The 19,514-nt window shown below is 41.5% G+C and overlaps 1 protein-coding gene across 17 annotated transcripts in view; it reads right to left on the bottom strand.

The window, feature by feature from the left end:
• The window catches only part of CADPS (calcium dependent secretion activator), a 479,809-nt gene that overhangs the window by 241,322 nt on the left and 218,973 nt on the right, over positions 1–19,514 (bottom strand). For all 17 annotated transcript variants that reach the window (XM_070455753.1, XM_070455747.1, XM_070455750.1 and 14 more), the window contains exons 4-6: positions 16,150–16,230; positions 6,164–6,397; positions 1,968–2,089 (exon numbers count right to left, since the gene is read on the bottom strand). In XM_070455753.1, coding sequence (XP_070311854.1) covers positions 1,968–2,089; positions 6,164–6,397; positions 16,150–16,230 — 437 coding nt within the window. The remainder of the gene's footprint in view (positions 1–1,967; positions 2,090–6,163; positions 6,398–16,149; positions 16,231–19,514) is intronic.

The following is a 19,514-nucleotide window of genomic DNA, read 5'->3' as shown; positions in this document are numbered from 1 at the left end:
GAAGTGAGTAAATGTATATATGAGACATCAGCATTTCAAACAGGTAGACCAAAGCATTCAATATCTGCAATCTGAAACTCTGCTTTAAGCATTCATATGCACATGAAAATCAGCTCATCCTTCACCTTGGCAACTGAAACCGTTAAACCCCATAAACTGGTATGAATTACATTTTGAGTTAAGTAGCTGATATCAAACAACAACATGTTCAAATAATCAGAGTTTTCTCCTTCCTTCTCTACATATGACACTATATTGGGCTCAACTTCTTAAAAGGTTAGCATGAACACCAAAGAAGTTCTCCTTCCCACCACATGACACATTTTTCAAAAGAACATATAAATAATGCAACAAGCTAATAGCATTGATTATGATCAGGCAATGGTGACAGCTGGGGGAAATATTGGGATTTTTATCAATGGTGATAAAAAAGAAAACACATTCATTTTCAGTCTGAAACTAAATTTTTAAAAAGGGAGGAAGGATGGAGTGTGACAGGTTGCTTTGGTTCCAATTTCCTGCTCCACACGTTCATTAATTTCACCCAGATCTGAGCATCTGAGGCCTTTGCGTATTCATACAAAGAACCACTTGAAGGCACACAATGCTCTCAGATTTTCCCTAGTCAGGGAAACATTCAGTGCTTTCTTTGAACTATTTTGTTTGACTATCTCAGTACGTTATTCATGTTCTGCCAAACAGCTCATAATGCTTTGAGGGAGGAGAGCTGCTATTAGGGGTTATCCTTTTTGTGACTCTATTCTGAATTAACAACAATAAAAAAGATGTTCATTATGCTAGGTTAGTTTAATTGAGATCGAAAAGGAGAGAGGCAGTGGGGAGGGAGGGAAGAGAACAGTGATCTCTCAAGAATTTTTTGCAGCCTGAGCGTCTATTGACCCAAATACATTCATCATCATGGCTCCTGGGAACCAATGCAACAGAATCCTAAGTGGCCTCCTACATTGACTCCAGCCCTTTTTACTTCGGCCAGGGTAATCCTCTCAAAACACATGTCTAATCATACATGCCTATCCTTCCTCTCTGTGGTCTAGCAAGGTTCTTCATGGTGTGGCCCCTTCCTGCCTTGTGGCAGATTATGGCATACCTTGTTCTCTGGACTCCAGCCTCACGGGCCTTCTTTCAGTGCTGCCATGCCACAGGGCCCTGCTGGCCACAGGGCCTTTGCACAAGCTGACTCTGCACGGAATGCTCTTTCTACTCCCAACTCCTTTGCTCAGCTTTTATAATACTAGCCTAAATGTCTTATAACTTCTCAAGAAGGCCTGCTCTGAATCTGTCTCTACACACTGGTTCAGGTTCCCCTGATGTCTCCTCACAAAGCACTCCTTCTTCCTCAGCATTTGTATCTATTTGTAGCTATAAATTTGTGAGAGCTTTTTTCTGCTCCCCCACTCAACTGTAAGCTCTGTTGGACTATAACAGAGACTACTTTCCTCTCCACTGTTCAATCATGCACTATACACACACACAGTGAGTCCTTAATAAGTATGTGCTCACCTAACAAATTAATGGATTGTGCCTCATGTAATGTACTGCTTAGCTGATATATTCATAACTGTGGCACACAGAGAAAAATTTTGAAAAAATGCTTATACTGTAAACCAAATATTATTTAGTAAATATAATACAAAAAATTCTATCAAGCTCCCCTGCATATCCTATTGAAACCAGCAGGTGGTGACTAAACTCTGTCAGGTAAATACATAAAATCTCCAGAAAGGAGATTGTATCTCACATTTCCTTCTGTTCTCTGCTCTGAAGGAATGGAATCCTTATTAAGGCTGCTAAGTGAAAATGTAGTCAAGTCATTCTGTTTGGAGAATAAACAAGGTGGATATCACTATAACCTTCTGGGGGAACCAATCTTCAACTTGGGAGTTGGCCAGAATGATGCCATTGAGAAGAACCACCTGGAAGGTGAACCATGGAGAAACATAACTTACGTTGGTTTTGAAGCCTCGGCCTGGTCAGTCTGTAGTTTCTCTCCTCCTTCCACCTCCATCGTGCAATATACAATGCGATTTGGAGCTAAGGATTTGAGGCCTTGGACTTCCATGATTACCACCTGGAAACAGAATTGCACACAGCCGAGGTTACTGTCAAAGTCTATGGACAGCATCAGCCAGAGGAAAACAGATACATTAAGACCTGTCTCATGCGTATACACAAAACCCCAATAGGTATTTGAGAACTTCAGTCAGGTTTCTACCAGCCATTTTGGGACACGTCCAGTACAAAGCTGCAATTCTTCATAGTATAACCAGTATAAGCCTCCCAGATGGAAAGGCAAGGTTCACTAACTCAGATGCACACAGGAGCCAGATTAAGTGGAATGGGCTACTCTTTTCTGTGTTAAAAACACATAAGATCTTGATTTTTCATTTCCACAAGAAATAGACTCTCCTATTTAAAAAAAAATACAGAGTCTAGCTTTTAACTCAGAACCTGATGGAGACATAGGCCAAGAAATTCACTTTCCTCTTTACAAAAAAGTAAGTGATAACATAAGTGTTAAGATAAAGGGCAAGCACCATTTGGCATGAGAGTTAGACATGCAAAAGGGAGTGATAGGGACTGTGGCAAACTGGAGAGCTCCATTTAAAGGGGCCAATTGCTACTTTGCCACAGCCCATGTTGCCTTGCTTTATTTCAGTCTAGAGGTAAATGGATTGCCAAATACTCCACCTTCTGCTACCAGCAAATGGAAACCTGAATCACAGTCAAAGTTAGAAATCTGAACTTGAAATTGTGACAATAATTTTAAGAGAGAGAAATAAAATTAACAAATTTTGTGCAGGCTAACACTGTAGAGTGAAAAAAAAAAAAGCCTACAGTTGTATACTCTCTGTTTAGATTGAGGAAAAGGCTGGGTTTGGATTGACCAAGTTGTATTATTTACAACTCCTAGAATTTCCCACCACTACCTTCCAACTCCATTCAACCACTTGCTATTTTCATATTTAGTGGTACACACTGCCACTCATCAGAGGGGAGGTAGCAGAGAAGAGAGAAGAGGAGACACTGATTTAAAAATCAGGAACAAATGACTTGCATCAGAGATTGATACAGACCAAGGGATATTAACAAATCACTGACTTTTACTCCAGAAGAGCTAATGCCATTATACAAGGAGAAGGATATGGGTGTGCAAACAATGTACGCTTCTTTAATGGGCTCGATTCAAAGAAGTCTTAACACAACAGGGCCTGCAGTGCCTCGGGATTCACAAGTCAATTTTCTGCATAATAGCCCAGGGATTCTCAAATTCTGTGTGAATTAGAATTGCCTGGAAGGATAAGCCAGACACTGCTGGGCTTCACCCCCTTAGCTGCTTACAAGCAGGTCTTGGGTAGAGCCCAAGACTTCTCATTTGTAACTAGTTCCCTGGTGATGCAGATACTGATACTGCAGATCCAGAGGCCAGTATACCACTCATCAGATACTTGGCAAATTTTGACTATCAAGTCACTCTACTTTTAAATCTTCTGAGCCTCCGTTTCCTCATCTGTAGAGTGGGGATAATGGTACAGGTTCTATCTCTGTGGCTACTGTGTGAGGATCTAAAGAAATATGATGCATGTAACTGAACATCCTTTCACTAGGTGGAAAGAATCATCAAAGGAAAAAAATGAGATGCACTAGGAAAAGAACACAATTTTTGGAGTTTTAAAGATCTGAGTTCAAATCCTGAACCTGCATCTTCACTAGCTGTATAATGATTTACAAGGTTCTTAACTACTCCAAGGCTTTGTTTCCATATCTGCAAATGCCTTGAATGGTTGTTGTGAGGATTCACTGAGTGAATGATGGTGAAGGATTCTACAGATACCTACTGCTTTTCATCAGAACCCTTCTCCCCAACCACCACCTGCCCAGGGACACTCCCCTTGTATTCCTGGACATCAGTTCTCCTGCTTCAGGTTAACTGTTCTCTACTGTCCCTTCCAGCCATGCAATTCTATAATTATATAAAATATATCTGGTACGAGCCTGCGGATTCAAACCTAGTCTGCCCTGATGAGATGACAGTCCTCTCTCTCTCTGCCTCTTTTTAGACCCCCTCGCTGTGTCCACCAAAACACATTCACAAACAGATACACAAGGCCTTCTGTTGCTGACTTAGAATGATGAGCAATTTAGAGTTCTAATTACAAAGTATTTGGGAAACCTAGGGCATTTCATTTTGTACTTACACTTAAAAGTTACAGCCTGTTTGAATCATGTACACAGGGAGTATGGCTACGGCCTCATCCACATCTGTATTTTTGACAATCAGCTGTTTAATATTGAGTATTGATAAAGAATTAGAAAATTACAGATTTAAAAGCTTCATGAAAATCAATAAACCACTTTCCCCTCACCTTTTAGTAGGAAGACAAGAGGCAGTAGGGAATAAATTGCCACCTTTAATTGGCAATAATCAAATTCAAAGACACCTAAGAAAAAGCATTCAGTACCTCAGGTGGCAGTATTAAAAAAAGGAAGGAAGTTTATGTGAAATTACACTGGTGATTTTTTCATGCACCAAGTGCTCTATATTTAACTGAATACCGCCTCTTCCACTTGCAAAATACATGTTGAAAATACAGCCATGTGACTATTCCAATCTGAACTGAGCACAGTAAAACAAATTACCAGCAGTTCATTCACAGCAAGCCTTAATGACGTTCTAGAATGTTAATTTATATCTTTACGAATTTTAATTAAATCTATAGAAATTTGATCCTTTCTCTTAGTTTCCTCTCTTGGATTATCATAAAATCCTTACAGAGTTTGAGCTTTCATACTTTATGAATGACTCTCCAACTCTGGAGTATGTAAGGAGTACCTGGATAGCTCCTTAAAACACACGTTCCAGGGCTATGCTCAGTGTGGAGATTTTATTCCTGACAATTTTATTGAGGCATGTTTTACATATCATGTAATTCACGATTTCAAGTACACAATACGGTAATTTCAATAAATTTATTAGGCTGTACAACCATCATAACAAATCACTGCTTGGAACATTTTTCTCTCTCCCAATAAGTTTCCTTATGATCGTTTCTACCTCCTGTCCTAGACAATACTAACCTACTTTCAGTTTCTGGATATGTGCCTTTTCTGGACATTTCATACTGATGGCATCAAATAATATGTGGCCTCCTGCATCTGGCTTCTTTCACTAAGCATAATGTTTTGGACGTTCATCTATATTTTTAAAAATGTATCAGTAATTTATTATTTTTTAATTGGTGAAGAGCATTCTATGGATGTACCACGTTTTTGTCTATTCATTCACCTGTTGATAGACATTTAGATTGTTTCCATTTTTTGCTATACTGAATAATGTTGCTATAAACATTTGTGAGCACGTCTTCATGGAGACATGTATTTTCATCTCTCTAGGGCAGATATCTAAGAGTGGAATTGTTGGATCACCTGGTAATTTTATGTTTACCATTTTGAGAAACCACAAAGCTACTTTCAAAAGTGGCCACACCATTTTATATTCTCTTCCCCTAGAGATTTGGGTCAACAGTTCTGAGGGTGCTGGAATGTGCACACTGAACCAGTTTTTAATAATTCTGATGCAGTTAGATCAGATCCACTCCTTACACTGCACATATGATAAAACAAGGATGTGAGTCAAAGTGTCAGAGAACTACTGACATGTTGAGACTTCTGCCATAATTCTGGCCCAAACGGATTCTTTCTTGGGGTGATGAGACAAAGTAAACAAGTCTCCACTGCAACAAGGGCCTTTCTATGGGGAAGCCAATGGGAGAGAGAATCAGAGAGAAAACTGTCAACCTACCATGAAATGACGCTAGATTGATTTTTTGAATATGGGTCACCAAAATGTTAAACTTTCTAAATTGTACAAGATATTTACAAAATCCTTCAGAGCTGCTTTAAGATGGACAAAGTAATTCAACATTAAATTTAGTAGGTGGTTCTTAAGATTGCATTTCCTAAGGAAAAGGATGGTTTCCTGGAGATGGGAAATTACTTGCTGATTAGCTGACCCATACCTAGCAAGCTGTTATTTTAATAACTGCTCCTGGGGAGCAAAAAGGAGAACAAGCTGATTGTGATGCATCTGATCACCCTGTCTGGCCTGCTCTACCAGGAAACTCAAGGATTTAGGGCTTTTTACCTCCAAGGAGAAGGACAGCACGACGTCCGATTTGGATAGCTGGTTCTCACTCTCCTCGCCCATGTCAATGATGGAAGCGTTGTGGCTGCGTTTGAGCTTCTGAAGCTTGAACTCGCCACCTTTGGACACTGGCATGCTCTCCAAATTAGCCATGAGCAGGTTGACGGATGATTTCAGCTCCTCAATGTACATGTTTTCCATTTCTTTGGATACGAACTTGGGAAATTTGCGCTCCTTGTAAAGAAAAAGAAAGGAATGAGCCATGGAGTAAATAAAGGCTTGATTTACATAAAAGATTTTCATCTTTCAGCCCTGAGTTCTGATGACATCTACCACTAGTGAAATTTTCCCAGATACTGTGGCACATGCTAGAAAAATGTTCAGTCGAGTTGAGTAGACAGCTGCCTGCCTTCTAGTTATTTATCATCTCTAACAGGTAAGAAACACATAATACACAGTAAGAAAGAGAGAAATGTTTTATTATAGTTCTATCTTTTTTCACCCAGTTATCTCCAGAATATCTGATCTATGGAATGAAAAATGGGGTAATGTTTTTTCAAATCTGGTTTCAAATCAAACAGTTTTTCTTTTTTAGGAAAATGCAGTCGTTTTTAAGCTGAAGAGACAGAAAGACACCTTATTTCTGGATATCTATAGAGATTTTCTCACATGAATAATTCAAAATGAGCTCATTTGAGATGTTTCAAATGTAGCCTGTGGCTATTTCTAAGAGGAATTAACTGTTTTCAAGAAAAATTGAAAGAAAAATTAATGAAGTGATGAAAAATATGATTAAAATTCCTTAGAAAAGAAGATAAAACAACTCAATATCAGAACTGAACTCTCTGTTCTTGTTTTTTGCTTTTTTTTTGACCACCCCATGCAGCATGTGGGATCATCAAACCCACACTACCTGGAGAAGTGTGGACTCTAAACCACTGGACCACTGGGAAATTCCCCTATTTTTCCTTTCTTAAGAGTTCAGTTGTAATGGCAACTTGCTTTAGCCAGGCTATGTGTTTCTTCACAGCTCTAAGTTGTCTAGATGTCTCGAATGAGTAGACTCTGGATCAATCACTTTCTCAAAGAATCAGTCCTCTGCACTCCAGCTCTATAACTGAGCAGGTGAGGGGCAAGTCAAATCAGTTTGATGTCTTTTTTTTTGCAAGTGACAGAAAAATCCAATTTGAACTGACTTAAACAATAAAAGGAATGCATTAGTTTGAAAATGTCCTAGGGTAGCACCAGCTTCCGACAAGGCTGGAATGAGAAGTCAGATAATATCATTATAGCTGAGTTTTTCCTTCAAAACTGGGTTTGGGTTTCTCTGAGTTGGCTTCATGCTCAGTCTGGCTCCTCTTTATGTCATAAAAAGGTTGCTAAAGTTCTGTACTTCAGAATACCACAGCACGCTATCTAAAGAAAGAGTGAACATCTTCTCTCATGATGCTCACAGAAGATGGAGCATCTTTATCTCAGAATTCTCAGAACTCTGATTGATGTGCATACCCTGAACCAGTTTCCATGGCCAGTAGTGGGTCATGTTGAATTGCTTAGACCTGAGTTATGTCTTCTCTCTCTGTGGCTCATGGTAGAACTCCACCTGGATCACAGGGGACACGGATTGGAAACATCAAGGTAGATGCTATGATGGAAGTAGATGAGAAGTGAAGTCTTCCTGAAAGATTCATGGGTGGCTTTCCAGAGAAGGTGACCCTTGCGCTGAAAGTGTGATGGATGAGGATGAGTCTGACACTGGGTTGACGTGACTGAGACAGGGCCACTTGTATTTGCCGATTTTCCATGAAAAATATAACAGGCAACCATAAATCCAAGAAGGTCTATATAAGCTGAACATGGTTGCAAATATTTCCCCATCTCTTTTTGAACATGGCACTTCTTACAAGTGAAGAGAAGGATGAGGTAAGTTAATTTATGTTAAGGCTGCCAAGCAGCAAAGGATACATAATAATAGCCTGAAGGCTGTTACACTCATATATCTCCTTCCTCCTTATATGTGGGCCCAAACCTCATATCTGTATGGGATACTGGGGGAGCTGGGTAAGTGGTATCTTTAATTTGTACTAGAAGCAGCTGGCCCTGCAGTTGCCATGGAGATGGAGAGAAAAACCATCCTGACTAGGAACTGGGTTCTTTCCTGCCAATCAGCCTATCAAGTGTGATCCCTCATCACACACATCTTTGGGACTCACTGAAGGCCTTTTAATTTGAAAGGCCTTGAAACTCTGCCACAGTCTTGAAACTCTGAAAGAAGACTCAGTGGTTACAGACACCACAACTTTGGCCCAGAGGTGGCTTCCACCAAACTTTCTACAGCAGAGTATTGGAAAAATCCAGAGTGATCACTCCTCCCAGAACTTGGACAGTTCCTAACGACAGCATAAAAACAGGCTCATAAAACTGAAGTCTGCAAGGGAAAACAAGGCCATTTTTCTGCTCTGAGTACTTAAGCCTTGAGACGCAATAGTATTCTGTCAATCTTGGCTGAGGTTCTAAAGTGGTGTCTTCAGCAGCACACCCATTATAAACACATTTCAAAGCTGAAGTTGTGCCAAAATAAGGAAAATGTAGTTGTCCATCTCAATTGCTACATTTCCAAGCATAAAGGTAAATCAGCCTTGACAAAAGGATTGCTTATTCATATTGCTTTATGAAAGACACAGCACACGGGCACACGGGTGGAGAACGTCTCCCATAGACATTCTCTGCCAGTCACTCATTTTGGTTTCAGGATAATAACATTCCACAGTGGGGACAGCCTCCCAAGGACCACTCCTCACGGGGTTACTGATGCTCGGACACACTGAGGGATTTGGGGAACATCTTGAAAAACAGCATTTGAAAGTGCTAACAGCTCTGTCAGTCATTTGCTTTGCTTTTATGTCTCTTCCATTTTCACTCATTCAGAATGAAGCAGCTACATGTAAAAGCTGGCAAGGGTACTTGGATAAAGAATCCTTAGACCTCACAAGCACAAATAACATTGCAGATGGTCAGAAGGAAGGCTGTGGTACAAGGACACTCTCTAGCTGTGGAGCTTGCCTACAGACATGCCAAGGCAGTACGATGTCTCAGATCCGTCCTGGGATCGTTAGATAGTATGGCTGTCACTAGGAATGAAAGAGTCAGCTGAGAGGCAGGTGTCCAAGGTTGGGGGGATCGCCAGAAAGCGACCAGGTGCCACATGACACATGTGGTGCGAGAGGCACACGCAGGTCCAACGGGCACCGAGGAGCCTTGTCCAGCCCACACTGGTGCAACGGGCTCGCCCTGAATCCTGGGTCTGCCATGCACTAGCTATGTGACTTTGAGCAGGTTTCTTCCCCTGCCTGAATAACAGTGTTTATATCTGAAATGTGAATGACAAACCTTAAAAAGTTATTGTGAAGAGTCAGAGATAATAACATTAATACTTTTTGACCACTGAGCATTCATAGACATACATATACATGTATACACATATACTCAACCCATATATATACACACACACACATATATGTATATGCACACATACATATAATCCTACACAGATGTACATATCAAATTATGTCAGGCACCATGCTACTACTAGCACTCTAATAACAACAATAGCAATAGCGATAGCAACAACAGCAATAGCGGTGAACGCGGAGAAGACCATGCTGCTAGGTGGCATTTACAGGTCCTGGGTACTAAGTTAACACTTTCTATGTTCTACCTCCTTTAATCTTTCCACAACCCAGTGAGGCTGGTGCTGCTATTTATTCCCATTTTCTGGACAAAAATGAGATACAGAAGTTCCATCCATAATCAGCAGAACTGAGCTTGAAACCCAGAGCCGACACAACAGGGCTGGATTATCTGGCCCCAAGTGGCGTCGGGGCTGAGGTGAATGCTTCGGGGCCTCTCAGCAGGGAGCACCCTCCACACGCCTCGCTGGACAGCTCACAGCGCTCAGCAGAGCTTGGGCCAGAGCCAAGTCCTCCACAGCAGTGGCCACCCCACCATCACCAGCCAACGTGGCCTGTAAGATGCGGGGTGACGGGTGAAGCATAGGGAGCGATGGGGGAAGGGTGAGTGTCTTAAATGAGAGAAAGGAGGTCTTGGTAGTAACTGTCAAAATCAGCATCCCAGATACTAGAAAGCACTTGGGGCACAGCTAGTACAGCTTCCTGGGTTGGTTCTTTTACTCAAAGCTGTGTTTAAGTGGCTTCATTGCACTTCCTAGCTTTTATGAATTACGTAGACTTACTTTCCCTTGAATGAACCTCCCTGGCATTTAGATTTTTGTTTGAAGTCAGATTCCGCTGGGTTCTTAGCTACCTGTCAAAGGTCAGAGTCAGAGAGATGCTCCCTACACATATTTTTCAGAAAAAAAATTGAACTAAATTACTATATGCTTAGACACTGTGCTACTTTATCACCCAGGGTAGACGCCAGGTCCAAGAACATTCACTAAGGTGGACGTGGTATCATTCTCTGGAAGGAGAGGATCCACTCTGATCTGATTTTGGCAATGCATGGAGCAGAACTCTTCCATCATGGAAATATTTGGATGCTATTTCTCACGTAGGCACATCATCGTGTTTGCAATGGGACCATGGTATGAGATAGTCATTTTGCTCTGCAGAGAATAGGGTTTAAATGGCAACTCAACATTTAAATGATAGTTTGAAAAACCAATGGTATTTCACTCCCAGCGCTCTGCCTCTAATACTGCAGAAGCTGTAGCATTTGTCTTATATAATTAGCTCAAAACTTTTGGAATTTTACCCCAAAATGTGGCCAAAAGAACTGGCAAATATCACAGCAGCACTAATGCCACAAGCTGCTGGTTTAAGCTCCAATGTCAACTTCTAATCACATAATTTAAATAACTTAGACTTAATTCCTGGGTGAAATCTGGGGACACTTTAATGTCAACATGAGAGGATTTGGGAAAATGTTTGAGCAGGGATTAAGAAGTCTTTCCTATCAGATTTTTAGAAATGCATTCAGGTCCTGTCATGGAACTTTTAAGGCAGCATGTCTGATGTTCACAGTGAGGGCTCACACAGCCGTCTGTCTGATGATTTGTTGGATGTTGGTGAGACTGAATTGACAGGTTACACGGTAGGGCTGTGGGTGGAGGAAAGCCACATCACACTTGGCTCCCTTCTCTCTGAGGAAGAAAGGACAAACACCTGCCTTTTCGTTTAAGTGCGTGAGGATGAGAACGCTGCTGGCAGAACCACCAAGGTCCCTACCACCTCTTTCCCAGATAACCAAGGTAGAAGGGATTCAGAATTCCAGGAGCCCACTCTGCTTGCTCTATACTAATGCTTCATTGGGCTGCTGGATGACCTGAAGGGAATGCACAGTAAATGGTTGTGGAAGAGAGAAAGCAGGCTCCAAGAGAGGCAACCAACTGTCAGGGAGGGAGGAGCTGGGACAGTCTTGTCCTGGTGGAACTTCCCACTTGCCATCTGACTACTAAAAAGAAAGAACGTGAAGCTTGGAATTAAAGCACTCAGCTTCCTCCTTACTAACTAGGTGTGCTCTGGTGCACCACTTACACTTTCTGATGTGCCTGAATTGGGCAGAATTATTGCAACGCCCAGAATTGTCTGTCACAGGTCTGAATAAGACTTTATGTGAAGGGACCGGGATGGGGAATACATGTAAATCCATGGCTAATTCATTTCAATGTATGACAAAAACTACTGCAATGATGTAAAGTAATTAGCCTCCAACTAATAAAAATAAATGGAAAAAAATAAAATAAAATAAAATAAATAAAAGAAAAAAAAAGACTTTATGTGAAATCACACAGTCAGTGTGATTTAATAAAGGACTGATTAGCAGAGAGAGGTCAGGATGCAGAAAAGTGAAGGCCTGGGTGAAAGGCATGTCAAACCCTTGGACTGGGATGATGGGGAAATGAGGCTTTGTGTTTGGGATGGCATTTTGGGATGGTAGTGTGCATGATGGTTAAGAGAGATGGTTCTGGTCACTGAACGACCTTGGGCAAGGCCTCTAACACCTATGCCTCAACTTCCTCTATTACCCTCAAAAGGGGATAATGATAGCACCTTTCTCATAAAGTTGTTGAAGGGTTAGATAGGTTCTCAGATGTAAAATGATTAGGAGAGAGTGGCACATAGTAAACACCACATAAGCAATAGTTATTTTGTGTATGTCTTCAAGCAGCTCCCAATTTATGACCACTCTACCCACAGCCCCGCTTTTAAAGTTAGCATCCTCATCCTCAGTGATGTATCACCAGCATCCACATGTTTCATTAAGACCCTTACTCCCTTTCATGGTGGATCAATCAATTGTTCCAGGGGCTGGCCCTTGAACTAACCTGGGTCATTCAGAGGTCTGACTCTTGAGATTGCGAATGTGAAAGGGGTAGTGAATAAAGGGGAAAGAGGAGAGAGGGACAGAGATCTGAAAGACAGGTTGACTGGTTGAATCATTTCCTATCTGGCCATGCTGAAAACCTGTGGAACAGCCATGTTTCTCATTTGAGCAGCAAAGAAAGATGGTTTGCAGAGAAAGAAGGAATAATGAATGGGACACAGACTCAAGAGAAGAGGGGAACCCTGACCCCTGGGTGGCCCCTGGTTCCACATTCTTCCTAGATCTTGGCTGTAACTTGCCCATGGGCTCTGTGAGACATTACCTAATTCTTAGAATTGATATCCTCTTGTAAAAAGCTTCCCTGTGTTGGAGCTTCTAATTTGCAATCAAGACACTCTACTCATCTTATAATTCAGAGAACAGAGTGAATTATGTATGACAGATGACATCTATCTCCAGGAATTTCTGGTTATGATATTTACAGGAGCTGAAGTTCAGCCATATGGGTTGAATTGCACACCCTCAATAAAATTCACTGTGATGCTAGAAATAGAAAAAACAGGACATGCTAAAATAAGACAAGCAAGGGTGCTTTGTTTCAATATCTCTTCATGAACTAGCTTTTATCTAAGAACTTGATACTTTATTTAATTTCTAGTAGACAAGATAGTTCTCACTCTTCCTTAGTATTAGCCAGGTTAGTTTAAGCAGAAGGAGAATTTATTTTCCTTGGCATTCCACTAAGCTAGACAAAAAGTAGTTCTGTAGCTGCAGGTCAAGAAGTAGATCCGGGGGGTTTGAACATCCTGAGGATCTCAGTATACGCTGTCTCTGTTTATTTCTGTATATTGGCTTCACTCTTTTCTCTTCTCTTCCCTACATGGAAGAATTATACATGACTGCAAACATCTTTTTACCACTACACAACACAGCTCTGTTGGTTCATGGTCCACAGATCTCAGGGGTTTCATTGGTTAGGTGCACCCATTTCTGGACCAATCATTGGTAGCCAGGATAGGCTGGAAGCTGTGACTGATTTCACTCGCATGAGGAGCTCACTTCCAGGACCAGGTAACCATGGCAAGAAGGCCAAGGGCGTGAACGAATATTGCACAAGAAAACAGTAAATGTCCAGGACAGCAGAAGATAGTAGTGGGCAGACTCACAGAAATCCTCCTGAATGTTTAAATATATGCTCAATATACTCTGAAATTATTCTCCATTCTCTGTAAATTGTGACCCAGATTCACTTCAGTTGCATATTTCACTGTTCAAGAAAGTCTAGTTCAAAGGTGTCAGTAATACTCTATTTGGTGTCAGAGTATCCAGTGACGTGGGCCAGGGGAGAGAGTTTCTTCATCTATTGATCAGAAATGAGCAACTTGGCTCACTATGTTAACAGCTGTTCATCCATGGTATTTTAAAAATTAAAATTAGCCTACATGAGTTTGTAAAATTATCTTGGTAAGCCTCAAAGTAAACAAGACAACTCAAATAAATGTGCCATGAGCTCATTTTAGAAGTGTGTATAAAATTTTAAGTGGCATGAATACTTACTAGCTGTGGATATAATAGCTGCCTAAGAGCAGGACATGGATGAAATGACCTCTGTTTTCTGGATTATCTGCCAAGGAGACACTGACTTTAGAGAAGTACATTTTAAAGCCTTATGGATGTTTACTCCCACATTAAGCAGGATTTTCAAACTGAGAGTCTTTTACACTACCTTTAGCCAAACAACTGGATACTATTTTTAGCCACCAGACTGACTCGAATATCAACTTTGAAGGTGTCCAAAAACAAGATGCAAAATATTTCAACAAAACTGCTTGAGCATGAAAGGGAATTTTCCTGCTTCTTGGAATCTCTCTTGGGTTTTTCCTCCAGTAGAATTCCTTTCCATGGGTGCAAATCCTGATACACTTCTTCCCATAAAGAGGAAGGCTGAACGCCAAGCTCTACTCTGCGTCCACCTTCCCCATCCTCAATTCCCACAGCCCCCACCCTCACCTGCACACATGGCCTGTGGCTCCCATAGGAACCGGTAGGATGCTGTTATTTAAAATGTTGATATTTTGTTCTTCATGGATATTTTTGCATAGGTTATTATTTTTAAAGTATTGCATTCAAATATTATTTTGATGCCCACATCCTCCCATCCAGAATTTTTTTTTTAAATTTTTTCCATCCAGAAGTTTTAAATTCTGTATCTGAGGTGAGTACCTTGCCCTGTGTCAGTCCTGATACTTAGTCAGACTTGAGTTAAAGGTCTAGTGTAGTCTCTTAACTGTTACAGAACTGTTTAGCTTAGATTTTTTCCCATCTCTAAAATAAGAATAACTGAAATGTCGTTAAAGGACTGTTTGGAGGACTGAATGAGATGGTACATGTAAAGCATTTAACATGCTTGACACAAAGGCAATACTCAATAAATACCACTAGTGTGACTACTGTGAACAACAAGACAAATGGCAGTGTAGTAAGAAGAGCAGATAACACAGGCTGACAGTCATCATTAGGAAGACATAATCCCAACGCTAAAGCCATCCTACCTACTGGGAGACTCAGTCATGCCAGTGAAGAATCACCATTCAATGAACTGTCATTATAAGGGTTTACATATGGCGAAAAAGAAAGCACAAAAGTGGGAGGACAAGCTCCTAGAGAAAGGGTCTTAAGTTGAGGACTGAAGGCTGAGTAGGACGGCATGATAAGTAGAAGAGAGGAGAAAGGTCATTCCAGGTTGAAACACTAGTGAGCACAAAGGCACTGGGGCCAGAAAGGGCCTGGACTAGTCAGAGGGAGACATTCTCTGCAGCTGGAATGGGGAGTCCTGGTGGGAAAGTAATGGGAGGGTGAGGAAGGACACAGTCTGTGGATTAACAGCCTTGAATGTCACTCTAAAGGAGCAACTTCTGTTCTGGGGACAATGGAGTATTATTCTACTGAAGGATTCTGAGGCTCTGTTTTGAGATGTCCATATACAGGGTTTAGAATGACAATTACGTGCAGGATGGACAGAAGATGGCGAGGGAGTAGAACTAGAGATCCCCATTTGGAGGCTACTGTAAGATCCAGGCCTGGAAGATGAGGATCTGAACTGAAGCACTAGCAGCGGTGCTGGAATGCAGTAACAGGGATCTGACCCACATTTGGGAGGCAGAATCAACGAGCTGGGTGGCAGACCGGGTGTGGAGTGTTGTGGGGAAGGAGAAATTGACAATAACCAGGACGTTTCATCCACAGCAATTAGACAGAGGACACATGGAGAGGAGTAAAAGTAGGTATGTGCTCTCAGTCAGAGGGAGAAGGTAAGGAGTGAGATTTTGAACACATCCAACTTAAAATGAAGGGGATTATCAAAGTGGAAATGCTCAACAGACAGATGGAAACACAAGGCAGGCACTCGGAAGGAAGGCAAGGCTGGGTCTGAGTATGGAGTGGAGTGCAGGAAATACATGCATTGTCTCAAGGACAGCGGCCCCGAGGAGGAGGGCTGAGGACTCCATCAGGATGACTGTCCTCATCTTTCTTCCTCTCTGATTCTCAGTTTTGTCTTTCCACGGCCCTTAATAGTCAGTGTGAGCCCTGTGCGGGACTCAGGCCTGGTCCCCCAGCAAGTGTCCCCAGAGTTTCCTTACCCTGGCTATTTGGTCTGCCATTTGGAGACGGCCATCCAGCTCTCGTCTGATCTGGGCTGCTTGCTCATCCGGATTGTCCAGCTGCACAGAAGCACAAACATGGAGACTTTGAATTTGGGTGACGACAGAAGCCCACGAACTCATGACCTTACAATTAACACTCTTACTCTGTGCCCTCATGGACCTATTTCACTAAAACTTAAGTATTGTGTGACAGACCAATCCTTTTAGACAGTGTGATGGAGTAGGCAGGCTGTTGCTAAGAAAGGCATCTGAATGAACTTGGATAGAATCACTTATGAACTTCTAGGCAGTAGTATTTCTAATGAGGGCCTGATGCAGCACTTCCATTTGGGGTCCAACGAAGAAAGTGTTCATAGGGCAGACATACAGGGAAGGAGATGGTAATATAATCACTAGTGATGTATGGAGCAGACACAGTTAACATCCAAAGCACCTACATGGTATATATCCTGCTGCTCTCCCACCCCTGGACCATGGGTGATTAGTCAGTTATTGCATCCTTTCTCTCTGAGCCCTGAGACCTTCCCAACCAGTTCTCCTGATGGCGGCAGCCTCTCAGGTGGTGTTGATACCTTATATACACTACTATGTATAAAATATTGATAGATAACTAACAGAACCGACTGTATAGCACAGGGAACTCTACTCAGTGCTGCGTGGTGACCTACATGGTGAGGAAATTCAAAACAGAGGGGATACATGCATATGTAGAGCTGAGTCACTCTGTTATATAGCAGAGACTGACACACACTGTACAACAATTATATTCCAATAAAAATTAATGAAAAATTAAACAGTACGGTAGAGGCAGGTGCATGCCTCCTTCTAACTAATTGAATGCATGCCTTAGAAACTATACTGAGTGTGCTTCAAAGGGAGGTTAGCCATGAACTGTTTGTGAAATTTGCAGTTAATTACCCACTCAGCTGACTTTTGCCACATCTATATGAAATTTACATGTGGTTAAAAAAAAAAGAAAAGAAATCAATCTTTGCCTTTTCTGATGGGGAGACAATCCCCTAACTTCTCTGGTGTCAGTTTTACCATCTATAGACTAAAGGTGTTGGCTATGTAATCTCCAGCATCCCTTTCCCATATTTCTACAAATCTGTGAAAGATATTGGCAGGTATTTCTACAAAGGGCCATATAACGAATACTCCAGGCTTTGAGGGCCATAAGGTCTCTGCTGCTGTGACTCAATCCTCCAAATGAAGCATGAAAACAGACACAGACAATATCTAAATAAATGAGCAGTGCCGTGTTCTAATAAAATTTTATGAACAACAGGTGGTGGGCCATAGTTACTGATCCCTGCTCTAGGAATTAAAAGTTCTCTCTTCATTTCTAAGCAAGCTTAGCACTACCCTTCAAACTGTAATGAGACTGCTTTGTTCAGTAATTGATACATTATTTTATTCACAGAAGAGTTTAATAAGTACGGAACAGTGACATTCAAAAGGGATGTCCTCAATTCTTCGTTTCAGGACATATTAACTCACAACAAAAAGTCAATTAAGAGCTTGTGAGTTTTCTAAGTCTTTTTCTTTCAAGAGCCATTTTTATTCAGAAATTTGAAGATGAAAACCCAACTCCACACTTAAAAAAAAGAAACTCATCTACGCTATGAAATGGTACAGAAAATAAGTTATGTCTCAGTTAAGTTCAGTCACTCAGTCATTCAGTTGTGTCCGACTCTTTGTGACCCCGTGGACTGCAGCAGGATTCCCTGTCCATCACCAACTCCTGGATTTTACTCAAACTCATGTCCATTGAGTTGGTGATCCCAACCAACCACCTCATCCTCTGTCGACCCCTTCTCCTCCTGCCTTCAATCTTTCCCAGCATCAGGGTCTTTTCAAATGAGTCGGCTCTTTCCATCAGATGGCCAAAGTACTGGAGTTTCAGCTTTAGCATCAGTCCTTCCGATGATATTCAGGACTGATTTCCTTTAGGATGGACCAGTTGGATCTCCTTGCAGTCCAAGGGACTCTCAAGTATCTTCTCCAACACTACAGTTCAAAAGCATCAGTTCTTTAGTGTTCAGCTTTCCAGTCCAACTCTCACATCCATACATGACTACTGGAAAAACCATAGCCTTGACTAGATGGACCTTTGTTGACAAAGTAATGTCTCTGCTTGTTAATATGCTGTCTAGGTTGGGCATAACTTTTCTTCCAAGGATCAAGTGTCTTTTAATTTCATGGCTGCAGTGACCATCTGCAGTGATTATGGAGCCCCCCAAAATAAAGTCTCATTGTTTCCACTGTTTTCCCATCTATTTGCCATGAAGTGATGGGACCAGATGCCATGATCTTAGTTTTCTGAATGTTGAGTTTTAAACCAACTTTTTCACTCTCCTCTTTCACTTTCATCAAGAGGCTCTTAATTTCTTTGCTTTCTGCCATAAGGGTCATATCATCTGCATATCTGAGGTTATTGATATTTCTCCCAGCAATCTTGGTTTCAGCTTGTGCTTCATCCAGCCTGGCATTCTGCATGATGTACTCTGCATGTAAGTTAAATAAGCAGGGTGACAATATACAGCCTTGATGTACTCCTTTCCCTATCTGGAACCAGCCTGATATTTCATGTCCAGTTTTAATTGTTGTTCCTGACCTGCATACAGATTTCTCAAGAGGCAGGTCAGGTGGTCTGGTATTTCCATCTCTTTAAGAATCTTCCAGAGTTTGTTGTGATCCACATAGTCAAAGGCTTTGGTGTAGTTAATAAAGCAGGAGTAGATGTTTTTCTGGAACTTTCTTGGTTTTTCGATGATCCAGCGTAGGAAGTCAAGAAACACCTGGAGTAACAGGCACATTTGGCCTTGGAGTATAGAATAAAGCAGGGCAAAGGCTAACAGAGTTTTGCCAAAAGAAGGCACTGGTCATAGCAAACACCCTCTTCCAACAACACAAGAGAAGGCTCTACACATGGGTATCACCAGATGGTAAATACTGAAATCAGACCGATTATATTCTTTGCAGCCAAAGATGGAGAAGCTCTACACAGTCAGGCAAAACAAGACTGGGTGCTGACTGTGGCTCAGATCATGAACTCCTTATTGCCAAATTCAGACTTAAATTAAAGAAAGTAGGGAAAACGACTAGACCATTCAGATATGACTTTAATCAAATCCTTGCAATTATACAGTGAAAGTGAGAAATAGAGTCAAGGGATTAGATCTGATAGACAGAGTGCCTGATGAACTATGGAAGGAGGTTTGTGACACTGTACGGGAAGCAGGGATCATGACCATACCTAAGAAAAAGAAATGCAAAAAGACAAAATGGTTGTCTGAGGAGGCCTTATAAACAGCTGTGAAAAGAAAAGAAGCCAAAGG

Source organism: Odocoileus virginianus, chromosome 26 (genome assembly GCF_023699985.2).
Source record: "Odocoileus virginianus isolate 20LAN1187 ecotype Illinois chromosome 26, Ovbor_1.2, whole genome shotgun sequence".
Taxonomy (NCBI): Eukaryota; Metazoa; Chordata; class Mammalia; order Artiodactyla; family Cervidae; genus Odocoileus; species Odocoileus virginianus.
This window is presented reverse-complemented; position numbering and strand designations above follow the sequence as displayed.